A 13,376-nucleotide genomic window follows, 5' to 3' on the forward strand; every position below is an offset into this window, starting at 1 on the left:
TTTATACATGACTGAAGAAGATATTAAAAAAAAAAAAATAGACATTATAATAATTTCACACAAATAAATTTTTAATTTTTTATTCTAAACCTCCATCTATCAAATACCTAAACTCTCTCTCTCTCTCTCTCTCTCTCATATTTGCACCCACGTCTAATTTTTCCCACTCACATAGTGCCTGTATTTATTAAATTTGATGGAGGCCGGCTTTAGACTTTTGGTTATGTACCCCTAAAACTCCACGTCACGGCTGACATAAGATTTGATAAAATAAAAGAGACTTTGTCATACATTTGTATTAGTTGGGCAGTTAGGTACCGTTTGGTACGCAGACGGGACGGGATGGAATGGAATGGAATGGGACGAGACGAGACAGGACGGGACAGAACGGAGGTTCCGTGTTATGTTTAGAACGCGCAGGACGGAACGGGACGGTTGTTCCGTTCTGCGTTTGGTACGCGCTGGACGGAATGGAACCAAAAGATTAAATGACTAACTTACCCCTGTTTCGTCTGTTGTTTGTTACAATGCTTATGCGTGGGACAGGACGAGACAATTTATTTATTTTATTTTATTTTTTGAATTTGTTCATATTTGAACACATATATGCTATCTATGATATATTTTTTACAGTAGCACATGGCTATAGATATGTTACGCAATAATATATGTTATGCCATTTCTTCACTGAAGACATGGCAGAAGAAGCAAAACGAAAAACAATGGCAGAGGATTTAGAGAGAGAAAATGAATGACTAAAGATTGTATTCCTTGAACAATGAAGGAATTCCAGAGAGAGGTGTTTTGTTATTTATACAAGTATTCTTTGCTTCACTCATAAGCTACTAACCAACTTTCTTATCCCTACAAATCCCAACAGACTAACAACCTTCCTACAATCTCAACAAACTAACTGCCTCGCTGATGTGTGCCTTGCTGATGTGTAACCTTCATGCTGATGTGTCTGTAGAGCCATACTGATGTGTACATATCAGTCAACAGACCCATGGCTTGAAGCAATAACTTTATGTTTCTTGAGTATTCATCTAATAAAAGGCTATTTGGGACAAGACCGGATCTTTAAGATAATTTAATGTGCTGCAACAACATACATGGAGACCTAGAAAACAAAAAGCAAAGAGCATTGGTAAGTAATAATAAAACAGAAAAAGTACACAAATAGAGATAAGCATATGAAAACACCAAATAAACTTCAACAGACCAACTTTTACAATCACACACTAGTAAAACTGCTTGCAAGTCACAATCTTTCACATAGTTTTTCCTAAACCCCATGCATGCTTCCCTTCTAGCAAAGCAGTTACAAACTTACATGATGTCTGACATGGTTAAAGACAAGGGCAACTTTTACAAATGAAAAGCACCAAGTAATCAGCCACAGAGCATTATCGTGTCTATCACGTCTCACATGTTTTGTACATCCTAAATAATGAACAAGCTTTATTATTCAATTCCATCTTTAGCCGCTTTGGCCTTATGAAGAATCGCAGTTGCTAAAGATGCTGAACATGGAAAATCAAAAGCGTCCAACAATCAATATAAAGTGGGATAAAGTATGCAACAAGAAAATAAATCACTAGGCTGGGGGAGGAAAAGAAGTTGGACAAAGGACATGATTTTACAACAAAAAAGATATCCGATAATTTGGCTACTGATTGCCAACAAATAGGTTCTAACAAAGAAAAATAATGACACCACTGATGCATAAGGACAACTTGCTTCGCATACTATGACCATACCTTCCAATATACAACAACAACTAACAAGAAAAAGAAGCATGATGCAAAACAAGAATCAAATAGAAAATTAAGAAAAACGTTAGCCAAAACCTATATATTTCATCTCTCCCTTCCCCCTAAAAGAAAATACTAATAAGGAATAAGAAGATCCCTGGCAGGCAACGTTACATTGTCCCTTCAACCCCTTTTCCTACCAAAATATTTCCACCCATAGAGACACCTCTTCGACTATCTATGTTAATTGTTACAGTCTCAGGGGAATGCTCTAAAACCCACAGTGATGCAGCTCTCCAATATGGATGAGTGACCGAGGGACATTTCAAACCCATTTTCCAATCTAGCCTACGCATTTTCTTACGATTTCACCACGCAAGAAAGGCTTCTTAGTGTGTGTTTAACTCCCAGTACATAGGGTTATTTATGCCAAACCCAATTTTTGTGAAAAAAATTATGGAATTCGCCAAAACCCCTAAAAATGCCAAAAGAATTTAGCTCAAACACTTAACAAACGATGATTCTGTACTAATTTTACGACCCCAAAGCATCTCTTCTTTCCTAAAACACAATTTGGGTCAAAACCCAAATGTATCAAAACTCAATTATACACACTGACCAATAATCAGTAAAATAACCATTAAAATGCATCAAACTGATTAACATTTCAGCTGACCAAATGCAGAAAGAACCAGCTTTTTCCATCATACAAAGCCAAGCTCACAACCGAACCCACTAAATCGCACAGCTCGGAACCAGATCCAATTCTTTACAAACCAGAATCGTAACAAACCTTAAAAATCAGACTTTGTTCTTTTTCCCAAGCACAAGTTAAACCAGAGAAACCAAGAAAACTAACTTATTTTCTCATAATCATCATATTTTCCTAAAAAATTGAAATTTTCCATGGAAAAATCAAGAAAACGAACCTGGAGATGCAGCGGCTACGGGAGAAGATCGAGATTGAACCTGGAGATGCAGCGGCTACGGGAGAAGATCAAGATCGAACCTGGAGCTACGGGAGAAGATCAAGATCGAACCTGGAGCTACGGGAGAAGATCGAGATTGAACATGGAGATGTAGCGGCTACGGGAGAAGATCAAGATCGAACTGGAGATGCAGCTGCTACGGGAAAGGATGAGGAGGAGGGCTACGGGAAAAGGCAACGACATGCAGAGAAGATGGAACGAATAAGATAGAATTTTAGGGTTTGTTTTTTGGATGATGTAAATATTGAAAAAGAGAAGGGGTATTTTTGTCTTAAAATGTTATGAATTTGTGTTCCACGGGATGGAAAAACCCGTTCCTGGGGGGGGGAGAGGTGGAATCAAAATCTAACACATTTTCGTTCCGTAGAACAGGCATTCCACATAATTTTAGCGCACCAAACATGGGACGGAACGCGTCCGTCCCACTCTGTTCCGTCCCATCACGTACCAAACGCACCCTTAGGCTTCAGGCCAAGGACCAAAATAAGAGAATATTCCAAAGATAAATAAAATAAAATAAAATAATTATTTCTTATTTTGAAAGTTCAATTACAAATCCCTAAATATATTAACCATTTGAGATATTCATCAATTTCCCCCATGAACTTGTGACTATTGGCCAATTTCCCCCCTCAACTTTAATTTTGGCCAATTTCCCCCCTCAACTCTCATAATTAGTCAATTCCCCCCATTAACTTTAATTTGACCAATTTCCCCCCTCAACTCTCATAATTTGTCAATTTGCACCCTACTGTTAATTTTTTAATTTGATCATAATTAAACAAGTGTGTGTAAGAAACTAAATAAGATGTATGTTAATCATTTTCCTATGTCTTTATCCTATTACAAATAGATTAAAATTTAGAATTTTACAATTTATCATAGATAGTATTATTAGTCATAATAAATCAGTATGGAGTAATTTTATTTGATTTTTTACTATACAAAATTGATAACGAAAAGGATTGATGTGTACATTTTTGTATGTGAATACAATTTTCTTTATAAAAGTGAAAGCTAAGTTCAAGTAAATTGCGGAGAATTGAGCTTTAGTGCAAAAATGGCTAGTCAATTCATAATTTTCGACTCCTTAATAAGAATAACCCATTTTATTGAAATAGGTCTGATCCATGAGTTTAGGATTATTATTTCTTCTTCTACATGCTTTAAACCCGATTCATAACTTTTTCTTATAATCAACCCATATCACATACTAATTGTATTATGTTTTTGTACATTTTACCCTATATTATGCATGTGAGTTTATGTTAATTTTAGTACTTTGTTGGAAGTTATTAGAAAGATTGAAAGAAAAAAAAAGAATAGATGGAAAATTAAAAAAATTTAACAGAAGGGGGCAAATTGACTAATTATGAGAGTTGAGGGGGGAAATTGGCCAAATTAAAGTTGAGGGGGAAATTGCTAATTATGAGAGTTGAGGGGGGAAATTGGCCAAAATTAAAGTTGAGGGGGGAAATTGGCCAATGTTCACAAGTTTAGGGGGGGAATTGATGAATACCTCTAACCATTTTATGCTGAATTTTAGTCAATCTCATACAAAAGCCATCTGAGACTGAGAATGCCAGTGCATTTTCAATACTTTTAAAAAGGAGTACTCCATATATGTAGAATGGTGGGTATACTGTTGTTGTTGTGTTCTGTGTCAATGAAATAAAAATTTGTGTAAATTTTTTATTCACATGTCTTTGTTTCATCAAAACAGAGCATCATGTGGCGATGTACCATGACAAAGATATGGATGTCAACAATTTCGAATGATGATTTGAGTTCTTGAAGCCTTCCAACATATTGGCATAATATGCAGATTGGTTCTCTACAAAATGCTGCAAAATCTGCTGCCCATGAAATCCTAAATCTACAAACTATGCAAACGAAACTGGTGAAGCCCGTAGCATTAGTTTTCGTCTTGCTCATACCGAAGATTGAAGAACACATTCGGGTTCTGCTAAAAAGGAAGAGTCAGGTCAGTAGTTTAAGAAGAAACATAACTAGTACTGATCAGTTAAGAGAGGTATCTGCCCGGAAAAGGTGCGTGTCAGCGAAAGTAAATCAATATCATACAACCTAATCCGGAGTTGGCTCCTCGACTGATTTCCTGTATTCCGGTTTCAGCTCATACGTCCCTTGATTAGCTCCCTTGTTGTTGTAGATACAAAGATCCTTGAGTATGTCTTTCAAAAATTGCTGCAGAATGGACAAGTTCAGAGTTAAATTACGCTTTCTGCATCGAAATGCATTGAAGATTTAGCTTCACGATCATGCTCATCTTCTTGTTTTAATCTTGGAACACATTTACCTCAAGAACTTTCATACTCCACGGTAAAAACTAAAAAGTAGCATTCAGATGGCCTACATTTTGTGCTACTTAGCAGAGCAGATGTCTTCAAATTCGTCTGTTATGGAACGTTTTCAGAAAACTTTCCTTAACAATGCCATGGATGTGTGTGTATATGTAGTATATGCAGGTGACGAAAAGATCTTACATAAATTTGGAAACGGTAAGATTTTGATAGTAAATCAGATACTATAAATCAACCAGAAAGAAAACAAGCAGAAAACATAACGTACTTCTGGTTGGTTAGTCTCTTGGATCAGTTGCCTTAACGTCCGATTTGGTTTCTGTTCAAAGAGATTAAACATGATATCTTCCATTTCTCCGCGGTCCTTCCTTGTTCTTTTCATGTCTGACCCCTTCGTTGGCATTTTCTTTTTCTCCTATATGAAAGACAGGTTCTACTTATGCTTAACATAATGATGGACAATCTTATATTTTGGCATACAAATGAGTGCCCTAAGGGAAGCAAGGAATAATTTTACTCAAGAAAATAGTGCACCAAACGAGGGTAGCTATACGCACGCTTGCTCCAGGAGACATGAAACCAATCATCATCCCTGGCCTGGGCCTCATATGAGCCCCATTGTCGTTGTTCATCACCTGAAATTTGAAAAACGGACAAATTAGTGATTACATTACTGGCATAGACTATTAGATTACCCCAATAGAGTATGAGAACGGGGTACCTGAATCTTTCTACTCTTCATATATTTTTTGGTCCTTTCGCGGCAAAGTTTCCCATAGTTCTCAAGGTTCTCACCATGGGGCTTCATATCAAATTTCTGCAATATCCTCCCCTCCACGGATAACGTCCCTACGATGACAAAGAATTTCGACATTCAGTTAAGATCGCCAAACTGATAGCTACGGTTAATAAGTGCTCGTGGCTGTGCTGAAGTAAACGTAAATCTCCATTTGTTTTTAACATATTGCTTCCAAGTTTGAGTACTAATCCCTCAAAGCCAGGCAAGCAACACATTTCTTCCTTTATTTACGTTGCAACAACCATTTACCAAGCGGAAAACTTCAGCAATGGATATCTCAGAAGAACAATGTCAAAGCAAAGTGAGTATCCAACTAGAACGGCAGCATCATAACATCAAGCTGATTGCAGTTCAGTATCGAAAAATCCAGGGCGGAAAGAGAGGATGCTTACCTTGCGATGACTCAGAAAACACGGACATTGGAAGAACGTCTTCAAACACATGCATAGCGTAACACTTGGGTACATTTTCAGATTTCGTGGCCGCCAGTTCCATGGTGAACTGAGTGTCATTTAAACAACTTGTGTAAACATAAACAAGGAAGGGCAACAAAACAAGGATGCATATGCATCGACGAGTGGCATTATAAACATGAAGACATTAACCCAAAGCTTTGCAAAATTAAGCTGAAATGTTTTTTATATTCTAGCTTAAACTAATCTAAATTGCAGGGAAGGGATTCGAAATAGATGAGTGGCATTATAAAACTAAAACCCAAAACTATGCAAAATTAAGCAGAATAATTTTCGATATTCTCCTTTAAACTAATCTAAATTATGAGAAGTGCATAGGGGATAATATCTGCTCTAGCCAATGGGGCTAAACCACGTCATGAAAAATCTGAAAACCCCTGAAAGGGAGGGAAACTAGAAAGCGACAATCAAAAACAGAGAAATCAGGATCAAAAAGTAAAAGATTAAGAAACAAACAAAGATCACGGCCCGAAACGACAATGCATGGAAGAACACAAAAACCCAAACCGCAAAAACGATGACAATTCAATGTGAGTGTCTATAATATATCAATGTGAGTGTCTATATATATATATATATATATATATATATAAATGTACAAAGAAGAAGAAGAAAAAAGAAACGTACCTCGCTGACCTCGGCAATAGGGTCAAAAGAGAGAACCAACTTGGCAACAGCGGGAGAAGACTGCTGTTGATCAGAAGCGGAGGTGGAGGAGACATCAGGTTTCAGACAGCGAGAGACGAGCGGGGGAGATTTCATGAGGAACACCGGCATATTTGCTCTGTTGGTCTCCAAATAACGCCCATTCACGACATTGTTATTGCCTAGTTGCCGCTTTTGCTCCTCCATCATTTGGCACTTGGTTGGCGCCACGGCCATAGGGTTGTTCATTGTTTATTTGCTCAAACAATTTCACCAACGGTTTTTCCTCATCTTTCTGCGACAAACACGCAATGGACTATGATCATATTTGTATACAAAGATTTTGCGTTGGGACCGTTGGGTGTTAAGGGCTTATGTCACACAACGGCTAATAACAATAGTATTGTACTAACGGGCTAAACTACACAATGAATCAATGTTAAAATATTAATTTACCGTCGAATTTGAAACCACTCACTTATAATGAAGAAAAAAAAAAACCTATTAGACCATGCCAATACCATAACGCTAGTGGCTAAGTGGAAAAAGTTACAAACATCGTACAGTGTTACTGTTTCACTCACATTATATTACGTGTATTTATTTTCTCTATTAATAAGCGGGAATGTGAACCATGCCGTACACCTATATTACAACACATACAGTAATAACACCATACGACTGTGTTCTCGGTTCAGCCATACCAGTGGAAAGAGTTGCAACTGGAAGTATAAATACGAAAACAAAGTAAAAGCACGAATCTTCAATAATAAACTGGGGAGTGAATGAACAAAAACAACTCCCATTTCGCAATTTCTAGTGATACAAATAGTACAGGTATTGCTAAAACGAAAGAGTACGAATTACACTCATTGCAATATCACACGTCTTTTTTTCCCGTTTCTTGGAAAGCAAACATTTGTAACGGTGGTCATCAAAATCAGTTTTAGGTTACACAGTTGAGTAGAGCAGTGTTCAAGATGGAACCGAATCGGAGTTGTTGCTCCCAGTGGAGTTCTGTTTCCTTTCTGCTTGAAGTGACCGGCACAGTGATTCAAGCTTTTCCTTCTGGTTCTTTGTTTTCTCCAACTGTTTCTTCAATCGTTCACGCTGCTCAGACCAACAGAAAATCAGCGTTATACCTCATCTGCACTGTTTCTTAATAATATGGCATCAGAAAGGTTTAATGTTTGCTGTTGATTGATGACTAATGCAAAGAAAGATAAACAAGGTGCGAGCAAACTATACCTCGTCTACGAGTTCTATAAGAGTGACATCTGTTTTCTCACATTTGCTCTTCAAGAATAAGTTTTCCTTCTTGAGTTCCTTGATGGACTTTGCCATCTAGGGTTTTGTACATGTAACAAACAGAAAGGTAGCTTAGTTTAAGGCGAAAATATAAAGCGAGTTACGCTGCACTGGAGAAAGCAGTGAAAGTGTGTCTAAATGAAATGTAATTTGAAGGAATATGTCACCTTTTCAATCTCCTGTTTAAATGTCTCGAAAACTTCATTGCTTTTCAACAATGCGTCCTGCACGATAAATATAGATCAAATAAGACCAGGTAGATTTGTATGCTGATAACACAATCATTCAGCATGAAGCACTCGTAAGATCTAATTTGAGCACACAAGAGCGGGTTGCCTTTCTTCAAAAGTGTCTAACGAACGCATACATTGGAAGGAAAACCCATAGTCGAAGAACATTTAATGATGTAAACAGAGCAAGGAGATGGGTAGTGAGATCAATTCTGATAAGAAACTTGAAAGTTGCCACGTTATTTTGCCTAAATCTCACCTGTTAACAACTAGGACTTATAATTCCAAATAACTTAAAGATACTAGGAGGAATTAGGTGTCGGTCCCTAGCCATCAAAGTTCATTGATTCAAACCTTAATGATTTTGCATAACATAGAAAGTGTGCAACAACCATACGTCTAAAGTGTATACATGTGAGACTCAACCTACTAGCATGCCACGTAACTGACACCATACAGCCTAGGACCTACAGGGCAAATGAACCAACATAGTTTTGAACTGTGAAAATTCTGCAGAGAAATTTTGACAGCCTATAGGCTTTAACTGAGCAATTACTCATGCAGTTGTGGTGACGAAGTTCCAAATAATGGTTAAAAACACCGCATAACACAGAAGAATGCTGACCTGAAATTGTTGGAACTTCTCTCCATCAGCCGTCAACTGTAAGCGCAAATTCTTTTCAGTTGATAGTAACTGTGACACCTGTTCTGCATATAATTTCATCTGGGACTGTTCCTGGAGTAATTTCTCTTCATGCTGCTTAGTCTTCAAATCAGCAATTTGAAGCTCCAGTGATTTCTGCTTTAACTGTTCATCCAAAACAAAACCACTACAGAAAAGTTAAGTCCCTACCTAACAAATAAAACAACCATTATAAGTAAACTAACATCATTTGTACAAGTTACAGCTAAATTTTACCATCTGTTCATATTGCTGTTCAGAAAGAGCGTGCTGATAGTTGAGCTGCTGTAGCTTAGTTCTTAACCTGAAAATGAATGAATGTTAACTAATTTTAACACAATAAAGATAAATTATAGAGCCCTATGATTAGCGCAAGCACAAGGACAGCCAAAAAGGAAATAAAACTATGGTATGAATCAACCAAGTGAACGCAAAAAGAGATACCAAGCCATCAAACTTTAAAAAAAAATAATACATGACATTACCCTATATCAGGAAAAGTTTTAAATTTTAATAATATGACACTTAGGATGACATCGATCAAGTTTGGTCTCATTGAGAGGCACACATGCACAGGATCTCCAAGGTAAGTAATCATAATGCTTCGATATTTTCTGCAAGATATAGCAAGCTTATTTTTTACAACATCAGGGTCTTACATTTCATTCTCCTTTAGCTGAGAGATACATTCTTCCTTTTGCTCATCCAGCTTATTGCTCACATCCTATAACGATAAGAATCTAATGTCAGAAAACATGCATTAAAGAAAACAAATAATGAACAGAACCAATATTTTTTCTTTTAAAATAGAAAGGAACCAGATCTGAATTCTGATGTTCGGGAAGAATACAAAAGGTTGTTACTTAACTGAACCCTTAAAATATCTCATGGTTTGTAGTGTACAGAACTGTTAGTACATGAAATGTTTTGTAGTGTATAATACAGGAAATGTTTGGATTAATAAGTCAACGGTAATAACAATTCAATTCCCTAAAGAAAAGGTAGCCTATAGAAGATAAGAAGATGGAATCAAACCTTTATTGCATCTTGGAACTTGACTGATAAATCTAATCTCAAGTTCTGCCCCTCTGTGGACACCCGTTTGCACTCATCCTGTTAAAATTATCAGGAAACCATCAGTGTTTCTAGGTCAGTGACGATGTATTGATCAACTTCACAACTTACCATAACAAACTGTAAGATGTAGTCAATAAAATTAAAATGGTATTGACACAAATTAATGTCAAGAGTAATAGATCACAAGCCAGTAGTCTGAACTTGTCATTTCAAAATGTTGAAACGATGTGGTAGACAGCAAAGGTGACAATAATAGGGGACCTAAATCTGATGGACTGAAAAATTACACTTAACTCCAAAAAAGTTTAGCCTTCTTTTCTACACCAGATACTTTTCAGTCACTAACAATATGCAAGAGTGCAGAGTCATCCAGTGCACCCTTCCCATAATAAACTATACCTCAACCTCAAAGCAATGGGACAACAAAGAAAAAAAGGGATAAAACTTTCAGCTGCCTCTTTGCACATTTTCCTAATTTACTAAAAATAAAAAATCAACGAGAAAAGAAGTCATCGCGGGAAACTTGTCAGGCCTACAATGTAGTTAAGTGGGCTTAGTCATGGTATGAATAACTGGGTACTGTACGGGAGCTCTACCTCTACTTCGATTCATCCTATGGCTTATAATAGAAAGTAGGAATTAAGTTTTCATGGTCAATCCGAACCTATACAAATTAAACTTTAAAAGAATTTATGATATGCAACATCTCAGACAAATATGAAGTTTGCAAAACAAGCATTTGAAGGATATTGCAGTCAGTCAAGAAGGGGTAGCATACCATTAGTACTTTGTTCTGGCGTTGTAACTCCCTGCACAAGGACTCAAGCTTATCTCGAACAGAAATGGCTAGAAAGAAAAGCAGGATGCAAATAATTAGATATTAAGATTCTCTACGATGTTGCTCATAATATGATTGATATTATAAATATGTCACTCCACTAAGACTACACCGAAAGCTATTTCTTTCCATCCGAAAAATACTGTTAAATTTGTTTTGGTAAGGTTATCAACATAATCAATAACTTTTACTATCTACCTACTGATAATTGGGAATTTTGATTCATATCATTCTTCTATTTCATGAAAATCTGTGACTCGAGATCGTACATAATGTGTAAGAAATCCATTTCTAGTCAACTATTACACGACCACATAAAAGCATTACACTTAAACCCCTACAAAACTCACTGTTAGTAGAAACAAAGATATGATTCCTTCTGCAATAACCCCATATTGTACACACTACACATCAGTATATGTTCAAAAGTTCCGTCGTAAACATTAGCACAGCAATCTCAACATACCCGAATCTCTTTCGGCAAGAGCTTGTTGATACTTCAAAGTGAACTCTATGAACTCCTTTTCTGATTTAAAGGTACGCTTTACACCCTTACGTTTGGTTTCAGTGGATTCCTGAGGAAAAATTAGTCCAACTTAGTAACTGTGTAGATGATTCACATATATAACATTTTGAATGAAGATGGCATCATAAACATCTGTCTCCGACAAGAAAATGACACACATGATTTTTGGCATAGTCAAGCACACAAATTGATACAGTCTAAAAAGAGATCTAGTGATATGTAATACTTACTGTTTTTCTGTTTTTCAAAGTTTCAACACTCTCCAATGAAGACTTATCCTTCAAATTGGTTGCTGGCGCATCTGAGCCCCCTTCAGCTGCTGAAAGGCAATAACAGATGAAGGTGGCAAACAAACTCAAACAAAAAGGACCGCATATAAATATAATACACATTCTGAATTAATTGCTTTATGAGATAATCACAAGGTCAAAATACTTACGTCTCTCTGAACTTTGACATCTTGTTTCAACTTGTTTCTTTACCTCACCACCTTCGGATACCCCACCCGAAGCCTCAGAAACAGAAACAGCTGAATCGGGCATGACTAATGAACCTTCTTCTCTCTGCTCCGTGGAGGCATTTTTGGGAACTTGAACTGAATCTACTAAAACATCAGAACTATCTGTTTCAGACAACGGAACGGGAAATGTTCTCAGTTTCTGAGTCTTCTCTGCCCTACTCTGGCTTGCTTGAAACTCATCTGCAGCCAATTCACCTACAGGTTCCTTTGAACTATCCCCTTCTGTGGAATTATCACTCTCGTTGTTACCCAACGGCTTCTCTTGCTCGAAGGTTGGAGTTGCTGGAGCCAGTGGCTCTGGGGAGCTCTCAACAAACCCATCAGGCAATGAATCAACTTCAGGAAGCTGGTTTGCTTCTGGGTTCTCCATTCTCACCTACAATGCTCATCGTGTATTAACTCTTAGAACCTCCAAAATCTATACCGCCCCGACTACAAATCGCAACAATAAAAACCCATATCTCCATTTGCAGCTAGAGCTAGGTTTACTGATGTATTAGCTTAGCCACGGCTACATGTAAAACTTAGAGCAGCCAGAAAAACAGCAACACCAGAACCCATTGCCATTGGGTTGCTAAGAAAATTTCAAGAGAACCCAAATAAAACTAAAAGCTTCAATCTTTAAGCTGCTGAAGATATCCTAAGATGAAATTGAACAAGTATCTAAGTACAAACACACCTAGATTATGACTAAATCTTAACATTGGGTTAAATTTCCGAACTTTTATTATCTGCGGAACCACCAAAACAGAAGCAAATTCATTCTTATACTTTTTATCAAGAGAACAAAAAGAATACGAAAATTCCAAACACCCTGGTACCCATCAATCAGCACCATTGAGAAATTTGAACCATCACAAACGAGATTTTAGAGAGAGAAGAAATGAAACAATGAGAAGGAAGGAGAAATTACCTTACCTGGTAGATTATGTGGGGGAGAGAGAGAGAGAGAGAGAGAAAGGAAGTGATCGAACTGCGTTGTGTTCGGATTGTTTGTGGCGTTGTCACTCCCCTTCACTTCGCCTAGTTGTGTTCGACAGGGTGGACAGGTTGGACTTGGATTCTCTGCCCTCCCAATTCGGTGCCCTCCGTGCCCTCCTATTTGTGTGGTCACGGTTAAGTCACGTTAATATTTTATATTACTATTTTTTTTTATCTTATTATTTTTATAAAAAACAATATAAAATGTTAGCATGAATTAACCGTGACCACAT

At 37.1% G+C, this 13,376-nt stretch overlaps 2 protein-coding genes and 1 long non-coding RNA gene across 5 annotated transcripts; all 3 read right to left on the reverse strand.

The window, feature by feature from the left end:
- Nucleotides 1-733: 733 nt before the first annotated feature.
- LOC139197873 (uncharacterized) lies at nt 734-3,055 on the reverse strand. Its single transcript, XR_011583246.1, has 2 exons — nt 2,684-3,055; nt 734-1,120 (listed from the first exon to the last, which is right to left on the reverse strand). It is a non-coding gene; the product is annotated as an uncharacterized lncRNA (long non-coding RNA).
- A 1,428-nt stretch (nt 3,056-4,483) lies between these two features.
- LOC103444806 (uncharacterized) lies at nt 4,484-7,276 on the reverse strand. The gene is made up of 7 exons (XM_008383746.4): nt 6,964-7,276; nt 6,256-6,364; nt 5,786-5,913; nt 5,622-5,699; nt 5,333-5,479; nt 4,829-4,948; nt 4,484-4,706 (listed from the first exon to the last, which is right to left on the reverse strand). The coding sequence occupies exons 1-6, from the start codon at nt 7,228-7,230 to the stop codon at nt 4,829-4,831; spliced, it is 849 nt and encodes a 282-aa protein (XP_008381968.3). The 5' UTR covers nt 7,231-7,276; the 3' UTR covers nt 4,484-4,706.
- A 453-nt stretch (nt 7,277-7,729) lies between these two features.
- On the reverse strand, nt 7,730-13,218 carry LOC103444805 (uncharacterized). 3 transcript variants are annotated; one of them, XM_029105831.2, is made up of 12 exons: nt 13,081-13,218; nt 12,082-12,538; nt 11,873-11,958; nt 11,583-11,691; nt 11,057-11,124; nt 10,237-10,314; nt 9,861-9,925; nt 9,439-9,505; nt 9,145-9,327; nt 8,457-8,513; nt 8,230-8,325; nt 7,730-8,091 (listed from the first exon to the last, which is right to left on the reverse strand). In XM_029105831.2, exons 2-12 carry the CDS (start codon nt 12,530-12,532, stop codon nt 7,957-7,959), a joined length of 1,395 nt encoding a protein of 464 aa, XP_028961664.2. In that variant the 5' UTR covers nt 12,533-12,538; nt 13,081-13,218; the 3' UTR covers nt 7,730-7,956. The 3 variants fall into 3 exon arrangements, with proteins under 3 accessions (XP_028961664.2, XP_008381964.3, XP_028961663.2); XM_008383742.4 differs by having other exon boundaries at nt 11,873-11,961; XM_029105830.2 differs by having other exon boundaries at nt 11,873-11,961; nt 13,076-13,208.
- Between the last annotated feature and the right edge of the window lie 158 nt (nt 13,219-13,376).

This window comes from Malus domestica, chromosome 07 (genome assembly GCF_042453785.1).
Source record: "Malus domestica chromosome 07, GDT2T_hap1".
NCBI lineage: Eukaryota > Viridiplantae > Streptophyta > Magnoliopsida > Rosales > Rosaceae > Malus > Malus domestica.

What these genes read in the sequence shown, in the direction of transcription:
- LOC103444805 (XM_008383742.4), bottom strand. Translation starts at nt 12,532, where the DNA reads ATGGAGAACCCAGAAGCAAACCAGCTTCCTGAAGTTGATTCATTGCCT. An exon ending in CTTTGAAAAACAGAAAAACA is followed by an intron (nt 11,692 to 11,872) that starts GTAAGTATTACA and finishes ATTTTTCCTCAG; the next exon opens with GAATCCACTGAAACCAAACG. An exon ending in CAGCTAAAGGAGAATGAAAT is followed by an intron (nt 9,506 to 9,860) that starts GTAAGACCCTGA and finishes ATTCATTTTCAG; the next exon opens with GTTAAGAACTAAGCTACAGC.
- LOC103444806 (XM_008383746.4), bottom strand. Translation starts at nt 7,230, where the DNA reads ATGAACAACCCTATGGCCGTGGCGCCAACCAAGTGCCAAATGATGGAG. An exon ending in GTTTTCTGAGTCATCGCAAG is followed by an intron (nt 5,914 to 6,255) that starts GTAAGCATCCTC and finishes TTGTCATCGTAG; the next exon opens with GGACGTTATCCGTGGAGGGG. An exon ending in AAGAGACTAACCAACCAGAA is followed by an intron (nt 4,949 to 5,332) that starts GTACGTTATGTT and finishes TCCATTCTGCAG; the next exon opens with CAATTTTTGAAAGACATACT.